We start from the raw sequence: 24,311 nt of genomic DNA, 5'->3' as shown, positions 1-24,311 counted from the left end.
CATCTCATGTACATTTTATTATAATTTTTTCTCCCTTTTTTCTATCTTTCTTACAGCTATACAGAGCCTAAGACTGGATTGGTGCTGGTCACACTTCATTGAATGAGTTGCTACAATGAAGCATTTGCTTTTAGATTACCGTCTTTCCACTGCCTTAACTCAAAACGTCTTCTCTGGGAACAATAGTGCCAGTAATTATAATGTTCTTTTAACTACACACACCTCTATTTTCTTTCAGTAATTTTTTTACTGAAAAAAGAGTTTATCTAAGACATACAAATATCAGGGTACTACATATTTACACAGTGTTTTATATTGTATTGACCTATATGCTATACTTTATTGAATGTTTATTGCTCAAGAACAAGGTTCAACTGATCCCTAATCACTATATTTTTTTATGTAATACGTTTAAATTGCCTTTTGCCTAAATAGATAATGGCTACACATTTTTCCTAGCCAGACCATATAGAAGAAAAGGTGGATATTATTTAGGTACTTAAGAAGTTTGATATTTTTTATTTGTTTTATTTTTTGCTTTATAAGTGCAGTGCTACATAAGTTTTATAAGATCTAGCTTGTGTTTAAAGTCGTGGGGATGTCACAGGATGGCTTGTTCTCTTCAGTGTTGATGTATATAGAAATATATTAATGGAGTTTCTAGAAATATAAATGCTTTGCATTTTAGTTTTTTTGTGAGCAGCTTGGACAGATATATTGGACGCATACATTTTATGTCGCTTTGCATTGCTGGTATTTACGTTTTAGCTCAGCTTTGTTTTTTATATTTCCAGTTTAAAATGTTGATGCCACTCATATTTTATAGACATCTTAATGCTGCTATGCAAATCACAATTCTTATGTGTGAGAATTGTTCTAGAAAATATTTTTGTGATTTTTGTATATTTTGAACCTCAAAAGATTTTATATGTAAAAAAAAAAATATTTTTGTTATTCTAAATTATGATTGGGGGAAAAACTGAAGAGAAGAATAAAGACTTGACATGTACAAGTTTTGATTCTTTTGGTGAAATGAAAATGTGGTGTGATGAGCAGAAAATGTGGTTTATAAAGGGCTTGATGTAGCATGCGCTTGGAGCTCAAACACAGCTGAACATATTCTACATCCTCGTTTCTCTTTTTCTCCATTTCCCCTTTAATCTGTAGAAACCGTTGGTGGGGGAAAATGTAACTCGGCATGTTGAACGCTCAGTTGCTGACATTTGTTTCAATTGGTAAAGGTCAGATTTCTCCATGATGAAAGTGGCAGCTGTTGAATGGAATGCAGTGCACTTCCTTTCCATAAGAGGGCGCTCTGGCGATGCTGTGTACACACACAACCCGGCACTAGAGCGCTGCACTGAGCACTCACTGATGCATTTTTGTTGGCCAACCCCGAAGTTAGCATCACCCTGGTTCCCTTGAAAAAAAAAAAAAAAAAACTCCATAAGATTTTTCTATTGGCTTTTTATTTAATCAAGAAATGTGACCAACAAATGTTGATGTTTATCACGATAATCTTCACAAAACAGCTTTTATAAAGCCTAAATACAACTAGCAGAAGTCTTATTAGGGTTTGAACAAACTATAGGCTTCTACTTCAGCGTTGCTTCCGTCAACTCTTTTAGTATTTTATTTATTTATGAACATTTCCCTGAAAGTGTGTAGATTTGTTTTCCTTAATAATATCCTCGACAACCTCTGTAGTCCCATTGCATTGCATTTCCAGTTGTTAACATATTAAATCTAGTAAAGATATTTTCATATTTCAGTTTTTTTTTTTTAAATATAGATTTATAATGGAATACTTTGTTATATTACCTTGGCAGGAAATTACAAAAAATACAAATGAACAACACTGCTGCGAGGTGTTTCTACAGCTGAGGAAGTGACCGCAAATGTGAAATATTACTCTCTTCTGACTGCTGTAATCAGTCTATATATGTTCCCTTCTTTTTGAAACGTTGTTTGAGCATATAGGAATACATAAATGATATTTGCATTCGTCTCCCATTCACAGCTATTTACCAAACTATGACAACTTCCACTTCTGAGAACCCCAGAAATCTAAGAGTCCCTTGTTCCACCTTTAAGAAAGCTTATAAAAATCACAAGGGGGTGTTATTAATGTGTTTTGTTGTAGAATAAAACGTTGAAATACCTTGAACTACATACAAGTCCAATACAAGTCCAAAACAATAGCCTATCTTACTTGAGTTGCATAAAATGTGCATGACTACTCTGTGAACAAATAATTTAAACAGGAAATAAATATTGATTTCAAAATTGCTGTTTCTTTTATACAGACACCATTTGGGGTCTCTGGGAACAATTAGTCCATCTCATCAGGGTTAGCATAGGGCTTTATCTTGTTCTTGTTTGCATCTTTCCTTCTTTTGCTTGCTGCATTAGACTGTTTCATGCACAGAGAGTACTTGACTCAACGAAGCAAAGACTCAATGCTGTAGATGTGCTGAGAACGTCACACAGTGGCAGCGGAAGCTCAGAAGAGATTTGATGTACGATTTTACAAAGAAAAGAGCCCAGCCTCGCATTTCACTTCCCTCCATGAGAGGATACAACATCTGCTCTGTCTGTAAAGGCATATATTATCTCTCTGTGCTCGAGAGTACCTGAATTTCCTGTCTTTAACAATTGAACTTTTGAGAAATATGGAGAATTGGACTGGGGTCTGATCTGAACTCATTCGTCTTCTTTAATTAAATTAAAACAAACGAACAGATGCTAAACTGATCCTTATATGTCTGTCAATCTCGTGGTTGAAGAGCTCAAAAGAGGTGAGTCGTTTTATATACTCTGTAATACATGTGTTAATACTGTGCCTCAGTTTAAAACCGTAATCTCAGTGGATATATACTTTTTATCTACAAACTTATGTCTGAATAAATAGAGCTACAGTCCAAACTTGATACGCATAGTGTTCTTTATTTGTAAGGTTCTTAATCAGTTTAAACTATAATTAACAATTTTATAAGGACATTTTTTTAATTATTAATTTTAAAGGAAAATCATATTTTTTATGATTAGGAAGGGCTTTGGTGGTTAAATGTTTGATACTTTTTGATTTAGGCCTACTCATTTGTGTGTGTGTGTGTGTGTGTGTGTGTGTGTGTGTGTAGGGAGCTCAATCTCCAAAACAATTGTAACCCTCTAAATTCGGGTTATTTTTTCCAATACTCATGGTAATTTTTTTAATAAAGCAAAATGCTTTTGTTGTTGATGAAGAAATAATTCTTAGATTCATTAAAGTCATTTTATAATACAGCATCTTCTGTATTAGCACAGAAATCTACCTTAAGAACATATGCTAATACTGGTCAGATTAAAGGCCTACTTCTCAATAATGATTTGGCTGACAATGTTCCCAATATCTATTATAAATATATATATTTACTAGAGAAGTGTTTTTATCGAAAAATTGTTTTCTGAGTATATCTTATAACCGTTTGGCCTTTTGTGATATCAAATGGAGCAGTTGTTTGATTCATCAGCGTACTTTCCTCTCTTGACTGCCAGATGGATGCCTAGTAAGTGCAAGCCATTGCCATTTTGAGAATAACCTTTGAAGGATTTTAACATGTCAAAAATGTCCCTTTTCAGCATTAGCCAATAGAGTTATTAAATAAACAAACGAATAAGCTCTCAAATTTCTTTTAAACTACGTTTTTTACACAAACTATGCAAAGAATTGTACTTTAATCAATAGAAGGGCCGTCATCACAGGAGTAAAACGGGAAGCTTTGTCCCAGGCCCTGTGATGAGAGGTATTTTCTCCACTGCTCTGTGGAATAGCGGGTATTGTATTGTAAGAAAAATGTGGAAAAAGTAAATAAATAAATAAAAAATAAGAGTGATTGTCCATTGCATGATGTTTTAGTGTTTGTTTGGTATTTTAAAGATTTAGTTCAGGATAGTTTCGGAAGGATATTTCACACAAAAATGAGAATCCGGTCAACATTTTCTCACCCTAACCTGCATGACTGTAGTTCTTCTGGGGAACGCAAAGGATTACAGTATATTTCGAAGAACATTGCAGTCCAAACAACATCAGGCCCCAAAGACAAAAAAACAAACACACACACACACACACACACACAGATATTTTAAAACAATTTGTTTTGTGTTCCACAGACGAAAGTAAGTCATATAGGTTTGGAACGACAAGAGTGCGAGAAAATGAATTGTTGTTGTTTTTTTTTTTTTTTGTGTGTGTGTATTTATTTATATACAAGACAAATTAAAAGATATAAATGAAATGTAAAATTACGTATAAAAAAATCATATTGTATGAATACAATTGTTGGTGTTTTGTGATGGCATAATAGTTACTTTTTTATTGTTTATGAATTATGCAGGATTCTTCACAGAGAGAGGGTAAAACAAGAACAAGAGATACAGCTTGCTGCATTACTTCTCACCTCTGGATTTCTATGTCTTGAATATCTCTAATGGAACACAATGACCTCAGTTCCTAAACCTTCACTGGATTACAGAGGAATAAATCACCACGTCGCAAAACGAAGAGTGTGAGGAGGACTTCAGAATGCTATGTGAATAGCAGGGTTTTCACTTCTGGTCTTTATAGATCTGCAAACTTGTAATTCTCAATGATGACTTCATCATCTGTTGGACACCACTGAATTTCTATTCAATTTTTTTGGACCTATTAGTCTGCACCTTACAATCACTTCAACACCAGAGACAGAAGGATGAACGGTTTGACGGAGACCTCAGTGAAATGCGTACTGGTTGGGGACTGTGCAGTGGGTAAAACGGCACTTCTAGTGCGGTTTACTTCTGAAACGTTCCCAGACAGCTATAGACCCACTGTTTATGAAAACACTGGAGTTGATGTATTCATGGATGGAATCCAGATCAGCTTGGGACTGTGGGATACAGCAGGACATGATACGTTCCGCCAAATCCGCCCCATGTCCTATCAGCAGGCAGATGTGGTTCTGCTATGTTATTCGGTAGCAAATCCAAATTCGTTAAGCAATCTGCGGCACAAATGGATCACCGAAGTGAGGGAATTTCTTCCGAAGATACCTGTGCTGGTTGTTGCAACACAGACAGACCATCGTGAGATGGGCCCGTATCGTGCCAACTGCACCACGGCCTCGGAGGGCAAACAGGTCGCGCAAGAGATCCGTGCCAAAGGATACCTGGAATGCTCGGCTCTCAGCAATCGTGGCGTGCAGCAGGTTTTTGAGTGTGCCGTCCGAACGGCTGTTAATCGGGCACGAAGACGGTCAAGGCGGAGACTCCAAGACTTTAATCCCTGTAAAGTCTCCTGAATGCTTTTAAAACGTGGATGAAATTGAATTCTTATCACTAAGATAAAATTGTTTCTCACACACAAAACCAACTAACTGAAGCCTCAAGAAAGACTTCTGAACACTGATGTCTTAATACTGTTTACCTAAATGACTATTTGATTTTGAGTCAGGAAAATTGAAATCTGACAGATATTGAACAGATATTTATTCATTAAACAGCTGTTACCTTGTTAATTTTATAAATACTATACAGGATTTTACAAGTTGAACATACCGTTTAAAAGACAGGTGCGTCTTTTGTTGCACTGCTACTGCAAATGTACATTTGTAGATTGTAGTTGAAGTCTTATTGTGAGTTTCATTCTTTCAGCTTTATTTTCATGGTTTCTTGCGAACTGAAATATAACCTTAAAACTCGCTGTTTGTCTGCTGGTCCCTGTCCTCTGAAATAAGGATTCACATTAGCTCATAATGCAACACTGAGATCACATTATGTAATCTTCATTTTAGATGACAAATAAATCACTTCGGTTATGTATTTCTTGATTGCTGACAAGGTTTTTTTTTTTTTCCTGTGAAATGCTTATGGAGCTCCTTTCCTGAAGTTCTTATTCTTAAAAGATTGATTTCATAGTTTATGAAATCACTTAAATAAGTCATTGTTATAATTAAAAATTAATTAAAGAGTAGGCTACTTTGCTATGTATCTGTGTGGTCTGTTATGCACAGTGAGTTATTATCGTTGTACTAAATCCAAAGAAATTATTGAAAGTGTTACTTAAAAAAAAAAATATATATATATATATATATATATATATATATATATATATATGAAGAGTTCAGATGCAAACGCCTCTAAATGCCATTTGAAATTTTCTTCTTTAATGATGATTTTTCTCAAACTTGTATATTTAAGTTTAGTAATTTCACTTAAATAACAATTAATAGGCAATTATCATTGCATTTAAGTGAAATCACTGAACTTAAATATACAAGCTTGATAAAAATGGTCATTCTAGAAGAAAATTTCAAATGGCATTTAGAGGCTTTTGCATCTGAACTCTTCATATATATATATAGTATATATAGTAACACTTTACAATAAGGTTCGTTAGTTAATGCATTAGTCAACTATATTAGTTAACTATTAGTATAATATAACTGCACATAATATGAACTGCACATATACAGCATTTATTGATCTTTGTTAATGTTCATTTCAACATTTACTAGTATTTTATTTAAATCTCGTTAACATTAGTTTGTGCACCGTGAACTAACAGGAACAAACAATGAACAGCTGTATTTTTATTAACTGACGTTAACAAAGATATATATATATATATATATATATATATATTAGTATTAGTAGAAGTATTTGAAATATGTACATGTTTTTAATATTTTTTCTCTTTTATACACAATATTTTGCTGAAATTTTCTGTGGACACCTTTCTGTGAGGCCCGACAGACCTCAATCTGAACACACCTTGGTAAAAACAGTTGCGATGGAACTGTACTCCGTGTAAAGCCTTTGACAAACAAACATTATGTCTTCTGCCGTTATGCAACAAAAATCTGCATCTGTTCTCTGAGACAGACTGTTAGACATATTATACTCAATACGTAACAAACAGGAATACGAGCGGTTTCTCAGACACACACCAAAACATTTTTTGTTAATCTTTACTTAATGTTAGATGTTATGACACACTGCTTGGAAAAATCTAGAACACTCAGATGATAATATGTAATAATATCTTCTGATAAAAAGTTCCATTTTCTGAAACTCTGTTTCGAGGTTCTAGCCTTCGTCAGTGTAATTAGTGTCTGGTGAGAACAATGATAAGGACAACAGAGACAGTGTTCAAACTATATAGTACCATTCAATACAAAATGGGAATAGATCACAAGATACTTTCTTACTCGAGATATTACAAACCTCCTTGACTATGAATATATTTGACATCAGATATGTTTAGATTTGCTGTGATTGCATCACATCACACAGCAGTTTTGTGTTTGCGTGGATTGACAATTTGCTTGTCCAGAAAACCGATTGCACTGTGCAGGTTTGGACACAATGTAAAACAGTTGATGCACAGAAGAGAGCAGAGGGAAATGTAAAGTATACAGTTATTTATAATTTTTATTAATTTATAATATTCCCAACATATAGCCAATGACATTTAAACCCTTCATGTAATAAGTTATTAACCAGGAGAATGTTTTTATAAAATGATCAAATACACAGGCAATAAATAAAACAAAAGAAATGGTGTGCTACTACACACACTACATAAAAGGAAAAGTTGGCAGAGGAGCAGAAGAAGACAGAGCAACATAAAGAAAAAGTATATGTTATGTGGTTTATGGAGATGAGGCGATGTAGGCTGCTGCTTTTGGAGAACTGAAGAGTTCAGACACCGAAACCACATCCCAGCAGGAGAATGTCTTTCTCTGAACTTGCTGAAAACACGTGCTAGGTGGCTCTATAGAAAAACGTTACAATTGTATTGTGAAATGTATATCTCTTTCTAAATTTTTTGTAAGTAAATGTATTCCTTTTGTGATCGGACATATTTTGTACTGATTCTAGAAATCAACATGAGAGGTTGAATAAAAAGTTGCTATTAAAAATGACCTATACTTTTAAAGTTACAATTTCAATAGGTTTTTTAGTAGATTATTTTAGTAGCTTATGGGTTATTGTTACATTTAAACAAATGAAGAGTGGGATTAGCTAATACAATAAACAGAACTGAACTCAAACTGCAATACATATACCACAAAAGAGGAAGTGAGGACTATCAAAAGAGTTTATTTAATACAACACTGAGTGAGCACATGTGAAGCAAACAGGTTTATAGAGTGAATTGAACTGTTGAATCTTGGAATATTTAATGAATGAATTGTTGCACTATTGAATATCAATAATGGACGTAATAATGAAGGTTATAATGTTTTGTGTTATATGTATGAATTTTCCTTCAGAAAATAAAACTAAGCATTTATTTCTTCTGGGAAATGCTAAAGAAGATATTTCCCCCCTCCCCTTAAAATGAAAGTAAACAGGGTCCAGTGTTATTTTTGGACCTCACTGGCTTTAAATGCCAAAAAAACTGTTGAGACATTCCACAAAATATCAGGAAAATGAGCAAATGATGACAGAGAGTTTTTTTATTATTTTTGGGTGAACTAAGGTAATAGACTTGAAACTGTAATATGTGGGTGAGACAAATTGCTGGATATGTTATATATATCATTAATATGCCTTAGTCCATATTTGGCAAATTTACAGAGTGCTGTGGTCTGCACAACTCGCACAATAAATCCACTCAGACATATACACATTCATTCTATGCGACCCTACCACACAGTCTGTTCTCTTTTCTACAACAGGAAACACCTGCACCGTTCTCTTACCACACGAAGGCTCTGATACACACACACAGACAATCCACCCATAAAGCATCAAAGCCTTGCACAATCAGCTCTTTATGACAGTTAAGCCAAAACTTAAGAGATTGAGCATCATCATATTAAGTTCCAATAGCTGAGGTGATGCTAAAACACTAACAAACCGAGTCAGAGATATTAAAAATCATTAGTTGAACCTTTAGGATTTTCCACACTTTGGTTTATCTGGCCAATGGTGAGTCAGAGAGGAATGAGTGTGTAGGACAGGGAAGATACCCCTGAAAATGATACTGAAAGAATGCACCTTAATTTCAGAAAGCACAAGAGAAAATACACATTCTGAGTCATTTTGAGTCATTATGTCATGTTATTGTGTCATTTTATCTTTAAATTGTTGTTTAAAGATACTGACCTGCTCTGCTGCAGTGTCACATAAACAGATAAGAAAGAAGGGTGAAGAAAGAATAATGATCTAAAACAACATTTATTTAGTCATCCCTGAGAGTAATTGTCAATGCTGGAGCATTATGGGTAATGTAGTTTGGCAGCATAATATATCAAAGTACACTACAGGATATGAAACTCTCCTACGCCTGAGAAAGAAAGAGAAAGATATAAAGACGCCTCGAGAAGAACCACTTCCTGTCTTATTCCTCTCATCTCTCATCATTTCAGACCCCACGGTCCTTGTGTGTGTATGTGCTTGTATTCCTGCGTAGGTGATGGGAAATATGAGGGGGCTGTGTGACACAATCTAAAGAGATTCGGTTACAAACAGCTCTTCAAAGGTACTTACTTAGAATGCTATACATTTGTTACAGGGAAGTAGTTAATTAACATATTTGTTTTACATGCAAAATGTAATATGATAAATCCAGCACTAGAAAATTTGGAATGATGTTAAGGGTAATCTGTGTTTGTTCTGTGTTTGTGGGGCTGGGTGGGGGTATTCAGTTTCTTTGCTTTCAGTTTGTTTCCATGGTTTTTCAATGATTTACACCTGATGTTCATTTTGTTAGTTTATAGCCCTGTGTTTTGTTTACATTATTTTTCCGCTTTCATCACATATGTTCTGTTCATGTCTTGCCAAGTCTTGCCAAGCATCCGGAGAGTTTTGTTTTTATGTTAAAGGGGTCATGAACTGGCTTTTTAATTTTTTTATATTGTTGTCTGAGGTCAGCTTATGACATTGGTTTTTACATTAAAAAAACATCAAAATGAATAAGTAATAGGCTATTTTCTACACTAGTTTTGAGCCTAGCTCAAAAACGCTCAGTTTTTATGGGCGTCTCGCATTGAAGACTTGGAAGTAAAAGGCCACTGCTGTGAGTGGATGACAGTTTTGCATATTATAATGAGTTTCAACTCAATCGCTTATGCAGCGACTGTCTTCTTCCACAGTCAGGCATTGCACAATATTTTGCAACGGTATGTTTATTGCTCGGTAGCTCGATCCGGATTGTCATCACAAGGTAGGCATCTATGTTATTTAGCTATGCGTGTAATGGGTGAATCGGTGGGCGGGGCTAAACCGGCCGTGTTGAAGTAGGCGTTGATCTTCTTCTGCAGGGGTGGTGTTTTATCCTCTCTTATGTCATAGTTCACCCACTTTGAAAAATAAATAATAATAAAAAAAGCTTTTATTGGACTAACAAAGACATTTTCAGTTCTGAAACTTACAGGATATTCTTATAATATGATGACCTCTTAGATGTCAAAAGCTCAAGGAAAATTTGATTACTTCACCCCTTTAAATAAAAGCTATTGCCAGTAATTAAATACAGCTATTTTATTTCAATCGTTAGTTATATATTAGTTTATGGTGTTGAGAAAAATATTAAAAAAGAAAAATGTAAAAATTGCTAACTAGCTATCGCAAACTTATCTAAAAATAATAACATAAGTCTGATAGGCTACATAAACTCTTTCATAGCCTTCTCTATCTCGTGTAAAATGAGAATTACTGCACTGTTCTGAATAAATGTGTCCCCTTAGTATTAATTTAACAAACACTTTTCATTTCAGTGCCTCAGCCATTGAGAAAAGAATATACCCCACTATAGTAAACTAATACAGGGAACAATGTTACTCACTCTTTAATGAGATAAGAAATTGATATGGAACACAGATGCAAAGAAAAGGTGATTAAAAAGCATGTTTTGCATTTCCACATACAGTACACGACTGAAAAAGAGATCAGAATGTCAGTGCGTTTTATCTAGTCATTGTAATGCATTAGCAGTCACTCTCTGCTGTCTTGAAATTAAGTGTGTGCATGTGTAAGAGGGGAGACTGTCTCTTCCTTTAAAATTCATTGTGTGTAACATTCAAACCACCTGACCTATCTGCACTACACCCTTGTCAGATCGGCTCTCACTTTGACTGACAGGACGAACACATTCAATCACACAAAATCACAACGAACAATCCATTACACGTGCGGAAAAGATAACATATAAGATCTTTCTGCTTTTGAAAGAACAGAAGATCCCCAGTGTTATAAACACACATTCTTTTTACATAGTTGAATATCTCCACAGTGACATGAAGTATGTGTGTGTGTGTGTGTGTGTGTGTGTGTACGCATGTTAGTGTGCATGCTATGTGATACCTCGGCTCTTGTTCCAGAGAAGCAGTAAGAAGGCCTTCAGTGTTGTACACCATCACTCGTTCAGATCGCTATGGGACTTCTCGCAATTTCCTCTTTCCTCCTCTGCAGAAAATAACATTTTAAAAATGAAGAGCAAATGAGGACCAACAGCAAATAATAACTGGCAAATTGTATTTTATTTTTGCCGTTCTTATGAAAAATGAAGATCATATTGCTTGTGCTTCACATTAGCATGCTGCTACATGGTAAGTTCATGCTCCTTATGATGTTGTTCAAAAAATTATTTCCTTAATCAGAATTTTTGTTTTGTTTTTCAGTAAAACATCTTAATGATAATTTTATTTTATAAGCAAAATTGTCAGACAACAATAGATTGTTAGAGAATATATTTAGAATAAGACTAATTTTCATACCTCGTTAAAAATGGGCTTTTCTTGTTTTAAATATCTATACATTTTTTTATTTGAGTTTATACTGAAAATAAAAACAGCAGGATAATAATAACTGATCCAACTACATATATATTACTATTGTATATTTGTATTTATTTATTTATATAATAGGCTACTTTGTTACCATGTTACTGAATGATAACCAGTATGCCAATATATTAAAGTACTGTTATATAATGTATGTCTAAAACAAAATGTTTTACAATTTTTCTTCTAAATTGGTGCCTTAAAAAACACACACACACTCTAAAAAATGCTGGGTTGTTTTAACCCAACTTTGAGTCAAATATGGACAAACCCAGTCATTGGGGTACATTTTTTAATTATATTTTCAACCCAACGTTTGTGTTTGTCCATATATGACTTATATTAAAACAACCCAGCATTTTTAGAGTGCACCAACAATCATAGTTTCCACAAAATTATCATAATTACAGCTGTGATAATTTTGGGATGATTTATTCAATTTCAACATAATTTTTTTACGCTCAAATTCATTGTATGAAAAGAACTAAATAAAATATGTTCTCCTCTCTAGTTGTTTTCTCTGCACAGGGTCGTTTTGCTCAAAAATTGCTGAATGACCTAATGGAGAATTACTCGAATGCTTTACGGCCTGTGGAGGACACAGACAAAGCTCTTAACGTCACTCTACAGATCACGCTCTCTCAGATCAAAGATATGGTGAGCACTAAACACACACACACACAAGTATATGGAATTTTGACATTTAATCTGGTACCTATTTTATAGTTAGAATGAAATGTTTTACTGAATTAATAGAGCAGAATGAGTTTATAGCCACACACATCAGACCTTTACTGCAGAGACAGTGTGTCTAAAATAACCGCTGATTCTGAGATCAAGGTATACTGTTTAACCAGCCCATTCTCACTCCCAAGGCGTCACCTAACTGACGCCGTGGGAAGCATTTGGACATGCTTCAATATCTGACGCTTTAGGCGCCCTTTAGCGTCAGTTAGATGACGCCCTAGGATCGCGTGTACCCTACCCCCACCCCACACCTAACCGCGTCCTCTAACTGATGCTTTCCTTTAGCGTCAGTTAGGTGACGCCGTAGGATCGCGTCATGTAAGTGACGCTAAAGGGCGCCTAAAACGTCAAATATTGAAGCATGGTCAAAGGTGACGCCTTGGGGTGAGAATGCGTTGGTTTAACACACCAGCAAAAAACCCACACACTGTCCAACTGGCCTTGATGTGGCATGCTTGTGTGATTTCAGGGCATATTTTTGCGACTTAATGCTGTAGCCGCACAGATCACACAATGGCCCCAAACTTTTAACCTCTGGAAATACATGCATAGCTCAAATGCATATACTCATTCATGCCTATGGCTTAAATAACTACAGTTAACTACTTATATATGCTTTTGCCCAAACAATTATGTATAGAATTGTCAAGAGTAACCAACCAGGCAAACTTGCGCCCAATGGACTACCAGCTGTGGTCTTCACTACAGTTGCAGTTGTAGTGGATAACTCTCTGTCAGAAGTTATCAAATGTTTATCGTGTGGATCCTCTTCTCGTTAACTCTCTGTATCCTGTGACACTGTAGACATTATGTGTATGTATAGTGGGAGCTGGGTGACTAATGTATAACAGTTCCTAGCAAGTGTGCTACTGCGGATCATGTTTTCTCCTCACTTTAAATTGCTTTAGTCATCAGTGTGTTTAAGTAACCTGGAAAGTTACATTCGTATTTTTCTTTTTTCTGATTAGATTATTTATTTATTTACTCATTGCTGGTGCAAAAGTACTGTCTGCTTTAAACATTAGAAACATTTATAAATATAAAAATAAACTACTATAAGCGTAGTAATTAGTAAAACTTTGAATTAACAAATTAACATAAACTTTAGAATGTCTTACTGAAGCCCTACCGTTTACTCGGGTTGACATGAACTCTACAAGTTTCTGCAAAACACAATGATCATGTTATCCAGCATGATTTCAGAATGTCAGAGATAATCTTGTTACAAGTTTGTTTATTTGGTTAATGACCGAAAATTAGTGCAAAATCGGGAATATTAGGCATACTTATTCATTTTACTTTAAAGGGGTGGTTGATAATGATTTCACTTTTCTAACTTTGGTTAGTGTGTAATGTTGCTGTTTGAGCATAAACAACATCTGCAAAGTCACAATGCTCAAAGTTCAAAACAAAAGGAAGATATTTGCTGGACTACATCAAACAGCTGGTTGGGACTACAGGTCCAGGACATGCCACCCGGGTTAGTGACATCACCAACCCTATAATTTACAGAAACTCCGCCCCAGAACCTGATTTATAGATTATCCAGACAGAATATGCTAATCAATGGCTAGAAGATAACTAAACATAAGTAGGGATGTCCCGATCCGATCAAGTGATCATGTGGTTTCAGACTCGATCGGAATCGGATGTTACCTATCAATATTGTTACCACATATTATCAGTAGTTTTAAACACATAATAGTTATGTGGTGGCACAGTGCCTGTGCATGCTAGGAATAGAACCTACGCCTATTTTTCATGTGACAAGCGTGTTGGAAGCGTTTCCAGGCAAAATAGAACAGGAAAAGATGTGTATGTGTTATTTTGTACCCGAATACATTAATAGTTTACATTTTGATGGTTGAAAGTCTGTGTTTTTACATAAATTAGATATAAATATAATTTAAAATATAAATAAATAAATAATTATCAATTTTTAAATATTGCACCTGTCAATACAGAATGAAATATTCTGTGGTCTATTTTGCTGTTAATACTGCTGACAGTGTTTTTATTAGTATATTTATGCTTAACATTAGAAAGTTGATGACAACAACATTGCCATAGCAAACTGTGAGATATGTAAACTTGGGATCTCAAGTGGAAAGAAAAAGGCTACATTTACCACAACAAACCTGAGTTGTCAAATGTTAAAATAAGGCGAATTGAATTAAAAATAAGGAACATCCTGGAATCTGGATCTGTTTTTTCGCTCTTCTTTATTCTTATTTTTTTTTTTAATTATAGAGGTATCGGATCGGGATTTGGTATCGGTAGATACTCAAAATCAAAACCTGATTGGGACATCCCTACACATAATAACCTATATATATTCATCAGCTAACCATTCAGAAATCTCCTGTTGCATTCTACATGTTTTCACTTCTTCTTAAGTCTCTCCATCATAATCTGACTCCGGTTTAAACATAAAAGGCCTTTTGAAATTTTCGAGGCATGTTGGTGTGAGGTAAAACAGTAGCACCTCATTACAGTACATGAGATCCAGGGGGCGACTCCTCCCCGTTGATTTCATGTTCTGCAGTGAGAACCATCTCAGGCAAAAGGACACAAGCTGTTGAAGCCACAGATATCCATATAAAGGCTAGATGTCTAGTCCGCGCTACTGGCCAATGGAGGTCAGCACCTGGCGGCCATCTTGTCACAGGCAGCTCGCTCACTCGTAACATTGTTTTAATGGTGCATGTACTTTTTAAATCACCGTAACTTGCTCAATTTTCTACCGATTTTCAGACGGTCTGGTTTGTTATAAACATCAGAGATGTAGTTATGACACTGCATACTTATGAATAATAAGTGTAAATAATCATCCAGAATTATAGCCATGTTGATGACGTTTGTAAGACGTTTGTTTGTGCTGATGATCACTCACCTGCCAGAAAGCCTGCCTGTGACAAGATGGCCGCCGGTGAAGACGATAAAGACTCCGCCGCGAGACATCTAGCCTTTATATGGATATCTATGGTTGAAGCTCTGTGCCGGGAGCAGCTCATTTGCATTTAAAGGAACAGACACAAAACGGTGCATTTTCCTCACCCTCAAAAAGTGACAATTTTAACATGCTATTTTAAATATCTGTGGGGTATTTTGAGCTAAAACTTCACATACACACTCTTACATCTTGTGAAAAGGGCAGTATAGCAACCCTTTAAAGATTGTAAGATTTTTCAATGTGGTTTAGATTCTTTGCAGTTGATGCAATTAATACTTTGCCAGGTGGTAATACTATTATTTTGTATTTTCACTTATTGAAACATACTTTGACAATAAATTATATAAAATCTATATGATTTTTTATTTTATTTCAATCATTGTAGTCTTTAAAAAAGGTTTATTTAAAAAAATCTGTTGGAATTGCAATTGCATGATTTTATGTTCAGTGTTTGTGTGCACTCGCAGATGATGGTTATATAAGGCATTGGTGGTCATTGTTTATTCTTGTTCCAGAAAGAGACAATGAATTTCTCCTTTAAGAGGCACTGAATTTCCGCCCTGATCAAGCTCAATCAAATATTAATTTACTGAACCTGAGGAGTAGGCTACTTTTAACCAATGAAATGTGACATGTAAACGGCGCAACCTAAGGGTTCAGACTTTCTTCCCTTTCATTCTTCATTGTTGTGAGAAAGTGTTCCTTGTAGAACAACAGGGTTTTATATTGCAGATCAAGACCCTGTGTGACTGAATACGTGGGACTAACATTATATAATTTACCCATACTTTTACAGATTTCTAATAAAGCACAGATGTCTGATAAAGAATACAACATCTGGAAACTGTCCCTTTATATGTGTGCAAACTGTTGTCTGCATCTTAATTTTAAATCATTTTTATTGACAAAGGACCTCATATGACTTTCTCCTACGGAACACAAAATATATTTGAAGGGTTAGTATTCAAATAAATGCTAATATTTCAAATAAAAGTAATGCTCCCAAGTAATGCTTGTTTGTCAGCCTGACGCAGAACATTTTCACGTCATGCGCCACATTGTTTAAATAGTAAATTTATTGCACCCATCTATGCGCACTGGTCTGAAAACAAGGTGTGTTCAGGTGCATTGCTGGTGCGTTGCTATTTTGAGGTAACTGAAATGCGCCATTGACCAACTGAAACTTAAGTCAATGGTGCAATATTTTTTTGTTATTTAAAGAGCATGTTACTAATGTGCGCCTATAGGCGGTTTCACAAACATGCCAAGTATTAAAAATTAAAGGATTACAAAGTAATTATTATTATTGTGTAAAGATATGGAGGAATCTGGCTTGTCCTGTAGATGATCTGCTCGCACGCTTTACCTCATGCACAAGCAGATCCGTTTGCACTCTGGAGACTGGCCAGATTCAAATTTGCCCGCCACCCATGAAGCTCCTTCTGGAGCGAAGACGGTCCTAAAACGTACCTTGGCTTTTGTAGAGAAGGTGAGCAGCGTTTCTGGGCACGAATTCAGACCAAAAGAGCCTCTGGCCGGCTTGACTCTGGAGTCAAATTTGAAAAAGTCCTTAAATGTGCTGTTGGTTCGGAGGTTCAGGGCCTTCAACGCAGTGACCCAAGAGAGAAGGTGCAATCTGGCTAGGGAAGTTTGGTCTTTCAAATTCTGTAAGTTAATGTAAATAGCGAATCCGCCAGGGTGTGAACACAACTGGCATTTAAAGGGAATGAGAGATGAGGCTGATTTATTGCACGCAAAGCCCAAAACACACCCATTGCTTATTGAGAGAAAGGTACCACCATTTTAGACCATGCGCATGGTGCGGCGATCATTTTTCCTGTCGTTAAACTAGCAAAAGTGGATTAATTCGGACACGCCCTAAGTACACTTGCGCCGTGTGCTTTAGATCATGTGCTTAGATCGTTAAAATAGGGCCCAAATTTGGCCACCGCAGGTTTGTAAATTAAAGTTGCTTTGTGCTTGACTCTTTGTGCTAGGATGAAAGGAACCAGGTGTTGACCACCTACCTGTGGGTGCGTCAGATCTGGCATGATGCTTACCTGAGCTGGGATAAAGATGAGTATGATGGACTTGAGGTCATTCGAATACCCAGCGATCTTGTTTGGAGACCAGACATCGTTCTGTATAACAAGTAATACACCCTCAGTACATTTATTACCAGTTCTGATTGTTGGTTACACTGAATTATTAACCTCTATATCTCTTTTTTACTCAGTGCAGATGAGGAGGACTCCTCTGGACCCGCAAGCACTAATGTGGTGTTGAGGTATAATGGTGAGATCACTTGGGACTCCCCTGCCATTACTAAGAGTTCCTGTAAAGTGGACGTCTCTTATTTTCCCTTTGATAGTCAAGAGTGCAACCTTACCTTTGGCTCCTGGACCTACAATGGCAACCAGGTATTGATGGGTGTACACGCATAGCAAATACAATAGTCAGTAGACATGCATATATTCTTGAATTGAGCTATTCTAATAAGTTACTTTGGATAAAAGCTTTTTCTATCTGGACATAAGTAAGATGTACACACTGTTATGTAACAATAGATTTGTAATCCACTAACTGTAGAGCAAGGATATTTTTAACACGTTTCGGTTTTTGCTTATTTACACAGAAAATGTTTAGTTGCAACAATAGGATTAGATACATGTAATGGTGTATGAAAAGCTCTATACTGTGAATATATAGCTGTAAATGCTAAATCTTAGTCTATCCATCCTCAGCATCCCAAATTATTAGTGACATCAGAATATATATGATTATGAATACATAGAAATGATGCTATTAAAGGGGTGGTGAAATATGATTTCACTTTTATAGCTTTAGTTAGTTTGTATTGTTGCTGTTTGAGTATAAACAGCAGTATAAAGTTACAACGCTCAAAGTTCAAAGCAAAGGAAGATATTTGCTTTTAAAGAAAAGGACTACAACAAACGGCTGGTACACAACCTTCCTCCCGGGTTAGTGACATCACCAACCCTAAAATGTACATAAACACCGCCCCCAGGAACACGCAGTCCATGTTGAGAAGAGGAAGAGTTGTTGTATTAGAGTACATTTGTGAGTTAACTCAAACTCAAGCATCCATTTTTCACATGCAATAGAAAGTCACTCTGTGTGCGTCTCACAACAGTTCCTAATATTATGAGCGATTTATGGATTACATGACAGAATATCCTAATTGAAGATAGTTACCTCCACATCAGCAACATAAATTCATCAACTAACCATTCAGAGACGTCCCGTTGCATTCTACATGTTGTCACTTCTTCTTGAGTCTCTCCATCTTTGACTGACTCGTTTTAACATTAAAGGGAGAACAGTTTCTGTCATTTTAGTGTCTGCGTGAGAAAATGGCAGCTGCTAACACACACGAGCCCTCTGAAGCAGCTCATTTACATTTAAAGGGCCAGGCACAAAACGGTGCATTTTTGCAAAACCTCAAAACGTGACAAATATTATGGAAGGCATTTTCTGCCGAAATTAAATAAATAAATTAAACGATAAAAAGTAAAAATAAAACAAGTTTAACCATTTCATTACAGAAAATGGTACGCAGAATATGTGACAAAATTGATAATGAAATTAAATTATTTCATTTTCATTTTCATGGTGATAGTGCATCATCCCTGTCAAATTGAAAAATAAAATGCAATTGGTGATTTCACGTTTCATTTTCACTACAATCTCGAGACAAGACTGCCAATATTAAAATGAAAAGGCAAAAGTGAAAAGAAACTGCAAATACAGTTTTCACAAAGCTTTTTTATTAACATTCACGCTATGATAGTGACAGAAATCAAATTCAAATGTAAAGTTTAGTTTTAAATTTGAATCATTTTATTTCCTCTTTTATTTCACAGTTTTGATTTTCGTTTTCATTTTCAAAGACAACCTGTATGCAAATTATATGTTAATGAGTGGGTGTGGTTCGCAACGCCGTTGCGTGGAGGAGGGAAAATGTCGGTTATGACCAGTATAGCAGCAGAGTTAAACCAGCTTGCAAATATTTCGGATGATGATGACTTCATTTTGCTTCGAGTTGAATCTATCTTAGACACACTTGGGCACTTTGCAGCCGTCACAAACTCCGATGTCGATCATCTAGTTGTTAATAATCTAGGTGAGGTTGTGCAGTGCCTTCAGGCAGTAAATTGTCCGGGGAGTCTCGTCGGCCCGGGTCGTCCAAGGTATGACATCCCAGTAGAAACGCTAAGGATGTATCTTCTAAATGGTTTTACTGCTCAAGAGGTAGCAAACTTATTCGGAGCGAGCGAGAGAACCATCAGACGGAGGATGAAAGAGCATCATATGAGGTAACGGAACTGAAGCGAACAGCTTTCACCTTGTTGCACGTAACGTTATATTTAAAATGGACCCTTTTCAGTTTTCACGGACTGGTTAAGTTACATTTCCACGTTTAGTAGTAACATCGTAAAAGTCAGCAAAGCGTTTTTCATGTAAAATATATATTGTGCACTTTATTTGTAATTTAATGTAGGCCTACATTAAACGAGACTCCCCGGACAATTTACTGCCTGAAGGCACTGCACAACCTCACCTAGATTATTAACAACTAGATGATCGACATCGGAGTTTGTGACGGCTACAAAGTGCCCAAGTGTGTCTAAGATAGATTCAACTCGAAGCAAAATGAAGTCATCATCATCCGAAATATTTGCAAGCTGGTTTAACTCTGCCGACATTTTCCCTCCTCCACGCAACGGCGTTGCGAACCACACCCACTCATTAACATATAATTTGCATACAGGTTGTCTTTGAAAATGAAAACGAAAATCAAAACTGTGAAATAAAAGAGGAAATAAAATGATTAAAATTTAAAACTAAACTTTACATTTGAATTTGATTTCTGTCACTATTATAGCGTGAATGTTAATAAAAAAGCTTTGTGAAAACTGTATTTGCAGTTTCTTTTCACTTTTGCCTTTTCATTTTAATATTGGCAGTCTTGTCTCGAGATTGTAGTGAAAATGAAACGTGAAATCACCAATTGCATTTTATTTTTCAATTTGACAGGGATGATGCACTATCACCATGAAAATGAAAATGAAATAATTTCATTTCATTATCAATTTTGTCACATATTCTGCGTACCATTTTCTGTAATGAAATGGTTAAACTTGTTTTATTTTTAATTTTTATCGTTTAATTTATTTATTTAATTTCGGCAGAAAATGCCTTCCATAAAATATAACATGCTATATAAAAATATCTGTGGGGTATTTTGTGCTAAAACACACACACTCTGGGGACATCAGAGACTTATTTGTGTTGTCTTCATGCACTGTAACCTCATTTCTGCTGCTCTTAAAAACAAAAATACAAATGTAACATTTGATTTGAAGGAGTAAACATGTCTAGGCCTATATTTTTATAAATATAACAAATAAATAAATAAAAAACCTAAAAATTACTTTAGAACTTACTTATATATACTGTATATATGCACTCACCTATAGGATTATTAGGAACACCTGTTTAATTTCTCATTAATGCAATTATCTAATCAACCAATCATATGGCAGTTGCTTCTAATGGTGCGTTCTATTATTCATCCGTCTCGGAGACACGAATCGGACAACAGACGTTGCCTTGCAACACGCCCCCTTTCCTCGGATTTCTCCTCTCGGACGTCGGACAACCGTAAGACACCGAGCAAGAATTCCGTTTCGGAATTCAAGATGGCTGCGCCCTGTGACTTGTAAGAATGAATTGTTTTCATTGTTTTTGAACCACTTTGGTATTTTAAATGACAATTATAATCACTTGTATTACTGCGTCCCCTGTAGGTATGGGAATCGGTTGTTGTGAGTGCAATTACTAACGTTGCTAGCGTTGCTGCTAACAGATGAAAAACATGAAAAACATTAAATGAAGTGAACATTTTCAAGTTCAAATGGCTGCGTTTTGATAAGGTGTAGTCATAATATATATTTTTTTAATGTTATGCCTGTTACTCGGCCAGTGCTACCATTATAACAGCTTTCCGGGTGGCGTCCATTTTTTTCTCCGACTTGGACACGCAAAACATAATAGAACGCTTGAAGTGTGGACGTGACGTCAAATCCGAGGTCCGAGTCGGTTCGTTGGGTGAAATAGAATGCACCATAAGCATTTAGGGGTGTGGTCCTGGTCAAGATAATCTCCTGAACTGCAAACTAAATGTCAGAATAGGAAAGAAAGGTGATTTAAGCAATTTTGAGCATGGCATGGTTGGTGCCAGAAGGGCCGGTCTGAGTATTTCACAATCTGCTCAGTTACTGGGATTTTCACGCACAACCATTTCTTATGTGCCTCCCACAAATCTCCATCAACTGTAAGATGCTATCCTGTCAATATGGGCCAACATTTCTAAAGAATGCTTTCAGCCCCTTTTTCAATCAATGCTACATAGAATTAAGGCAGTTCTGAAGGCGAAAGGGGGTCAAACACAGAATTAGTATGGTGTTCCTAATAATCCTTTAGGTGAGTATATAATCATGCAGATGAAACCCTGTTATTCTGGCTGAAGGTATAGTTGTTGAGGAGGATATAGACATAATTGTGAACTTCCTGAGCTGAAAATCCAATCATCTCCTATCACTTAACCCCAGGTGGACATCACTATGGGCATGGAGAGTGGTGACCTTTCAGACTTTGTGGAAAACGTGGAATGGGAGTGTCATGGCATGCCAGCTGTTAAGAACGTCATTATGTATGGCTGCTGCTCAGACCCTTACCCTGACATTACTTACACAGTCCTCCTCAAGCGGCGATCATCCTTCTACATCTTCAACTTGCTTCTGCCGTGTTTCCTCATCTCATTCCTGGCTCCGCTGGGCTTCTACCTGCCTGCTGATTCTGGGGAGAAGGTCTCTCTGGGGGTTACAGTACTGCTGGCTCTGACTGTATTCCAGCTGATGGTAGCAGAGAGTATGCCACCTTCAGAAAGTGTTCCACTAATTGGTGAGTTTACAGTGGAACATAATAGTTGACATACCTTTGAAAATATCTCTCTTTTTCTTTCTTTCCAATTCTCTCTGACTACAGAATATGGTTGTCACTCTAGTTAGAGTCTTAAATATGGTTCTGTTGATACAATTTGGTTATAAATGAGTGTGAGAAGAGAACCATATGCTTTTTGTCTCTATCACTGTGGCTCAATTGACCCCCTAGTGGTAGTAACAGTTAACTATCAGTTAATTTCTGACTGAATTTATTCATTACATCTACATTGTCACACAAGTTGAAATGGGAAATTAATCATTTCTGTTTATGGTTGTGTGACACAGTAGAAAAAAAATGCTATGTATATATTTTGACAATATAGCATTTTTTTATGTCAGAAAATCACAGTTCACAAATGAGAGTACATACAGTTGTCAATCCCAAACATTTATTGTGTTAATCTAGTGTTTTTCTTATTTATCCCTTGTTTGTGTCTTTCTTATAGGAAAATACTACATCGCAACAATGACCATGATAACGGCCTCTACATCATTGACTATCTTCATCATGAATATACACTTCTGTGGAGCGGAAGCAAAACCTGTGCCCCACTGGGCCAAAGTCCTGATTATAGACTACATGTCAAAGATATTCTTTGTGTATGAGGTAGGGGAAAACTGCACCACACCTGAAAGCGACAGAGGCCCATTGTTCACTGAAGACCCGCTGGCTAGCCTGGAAAGAGATGGGTATTTTGACAATGGGATTTATGGAGACTGTCAGCATGATGAAAGAAACCACGGTCAGTTTAATGGGTACAATCACAGAGACCACCAGCATGGGAATGGGTACCATCACAACAAAAGTGACTATCAGCAACATAGGCACCAGCATCAAAGGAGGACCCGCTCATCTTCAAATTCCCCTATCCGACAGAGTGCCCATCATCCGAAATACACACACTACATTGGTCGAGATGGAAGCGAAAAGCTCCCACTGACAAGTCAGGAAAAATTAAAAGATAGCGAAATCTCAATTCCAGAAAAACTTAGTGGATACACCTACGATCATGGCAATGGCTATCTCAATGGAGTTGGCTATCTCCATGATAATGGTTACGGCAAAACGTTTGGAGCAGATAGATACAGTAAGACCCCCACTGGCACAGGAGTTGTATGCATCTGTGGCCAACATCAGAAAGTGATGCAAAACATTGACTACATAGCTAACTGTTTCAGAGAGCAAAGAGCACACCAGGCAAAAGGGGCAGAGTGGAAGAAGGTTGCCAAGGTGATGGACAGGTTCTTCATGTGGGTGTTTTTCATTATGGTATTCCTCATGAGTATTCTTGTCATGGCCAAGGCAACCTAGAGCCATTTACACAATGCAATCAATTGATTATATAATGGGTAACTCTATGTTTCAAAAGACCATTTAGTGACTGATTATTCTTTTTTTCAAACAGTACTGTAATTTCTATTATCCTGTATTTGTCGGTAGATGGGCTCATGTTCTACATTCAATGTAAATTGCAGTTACAGCATGAGTGTTAGTTGTTTGAATGTCTCGCTTTCTTCATTGTTTACTTTATTTTTTCCACTGAAGAAGATTATCTGGTTGTAACAGTAAAAGAAAAGGCATTAATATTTCAAGTGTAGACGTGTTCCCACGTGTATATAGGGTAACAAAATCTTTGTCTGGCATGGACACACATTAATAATGCATAATTAACCTTGCACATGCGTATGAAACAGAGATCCACACTATCGCACATTAAAAATGCATAAATAGACCAGTCTTGAATGCTGAATGAACACACACACAGTGCAAAA

The 24,311-nt window shown here is 36.2% G+C and overlaps 3 protein-coding genes and 1 long non-coding RNA gene across 6 annotated transcripts in view; 3 read left to right on the top strand and 1 right to left on the bottom strand.

The window, feature by feature from the left end:
* The window catches only part of n4bp2 (NEDD4 binding protein 2), a 16,112-nt gene extending 15,100 nt beyond the window's left edge, over nt 1-1,012 (top strand). For both annotated transcript variants that reach the window (XM_089132327.1, XM_039693566.2), the window contains exon 16: nt 57-1,012. In XM_089132327.1, coding sequence (XP_088988453.1) covers nt 57-102 — 46 coding nt within the window. In that variant the 3' untranslated portion in view covers nt 103-1,012. The remainder of the gene's footprint in view (nt 1-56) is intronic.
* LOC148978736 (uncharacterized) lies at nt 683-17,652 on the bottom strand. Of its 2 annotated transcripts, none has more exons than XR_016168884.1 (3): nt 17,571-17,652; nt 11,332-11,433; nt 683-1,420 (listed from the first exon to the last, which is right to left on the bottom strand). It is a non-coding gene; the product is annotated as an uncharacterized LOC148978736 (long non-coding RNA). The 2 variants fall into 2 exon arrangements; XR_016168885.1 differs by lacking the exon at nt 683-1,420 and adding an exon at nt 7,266-7,792.
* rhoh (ras homolog family member H) lies at nt 2,409-5,989 on the top strand. The gene is made up of 2 exons (XM_039693567.2): nt 2,409-2,798; nt 4,377-5,989. The coding sequence occupies exon 2, from the start codon at nt 4,731-4,733 to the stop codon at nt 5,316-5,318; it is 588 nt and encodes a 195-aa protein (XP_039549501.1). The 5' UTR covers nt 2,409-2,798; nt 4,377-4,730; the 3' UTR covers nt 5,319-5,989.
* chrna9a (cholinergic receptor, nicotinic, alpha 9a) lies at nt 12,327-24,311 on the top strand. The gene is made up of 5 exons (XM_089132328.1): nt 12,327-12,467; nt 17,508-17,662; nt 17,747-17,930; nt 22,146-22,497; nt 22,985-24,311. The coding sequence occupies exons 1-5, from the start codon at nt 12,372-12,374 to the stop codon at nt 23,848-23,850; spliced, it is 1,653 nt and encodes a 550-aa protein (XP_088988454.1). The 5' UTR covers nt 12,327-12,371; the 3' UTR covers nt 23,851-24,311.

The sequence above is a fragment of the Pimephales promelas genome, chromosome 6, assembly GCF_988280905.1.
Source record: "Pimephales promelas chromosome 6, fPimPro1.hap1.1, whole genome shotgun sequence".
NCBI classification, from domain to species: domain Eukaryota; kingdom Metazoa; phylum Chordata; class Actinopteri; order Cypriniformes; family Leuciscidae; genus Pimephales; species Pimephales promelas.
Note: the sequence above shows the minus strand (reverse complement) of the source record. Positions and strands in the feature narration are given on the sequence as shown.

What these genes read in the sequence shown, in the direction of transcription:
- rhoh (XM_039693567.2), top strand. Translation starts at nt 4,731, where the DNA reads ATGAACGGTTTGACGGAGACCTCAGTGAAATGCGTACTGGTTGGGGAC.
- chrna9a (XM_089132328.1), top strand. Translation starts at nt 12,372, where the DNA reads ATGGAGAATTACTCGAATGCTTTACGGCCTGTGGAGGACACAGACAAA. An exon ending in TCTCTCAGATCAAAGATATG is followed by an intron (nt 12,468 to 17,507) that starts GTGAGCACTAAA and finishes TCTTTGTGCTAG; the next exon opens with GATGAAAGGAACCAGGTGTT. An exon ending in AGAAAGTGTTCCACTAATTG is followed by an intron (nt 22,498 to 22,984) that starts GTGAGTTTACAG and finishes TCTTTCTTATAG; the next exon opens with GAAAATACTACATCGCAACA.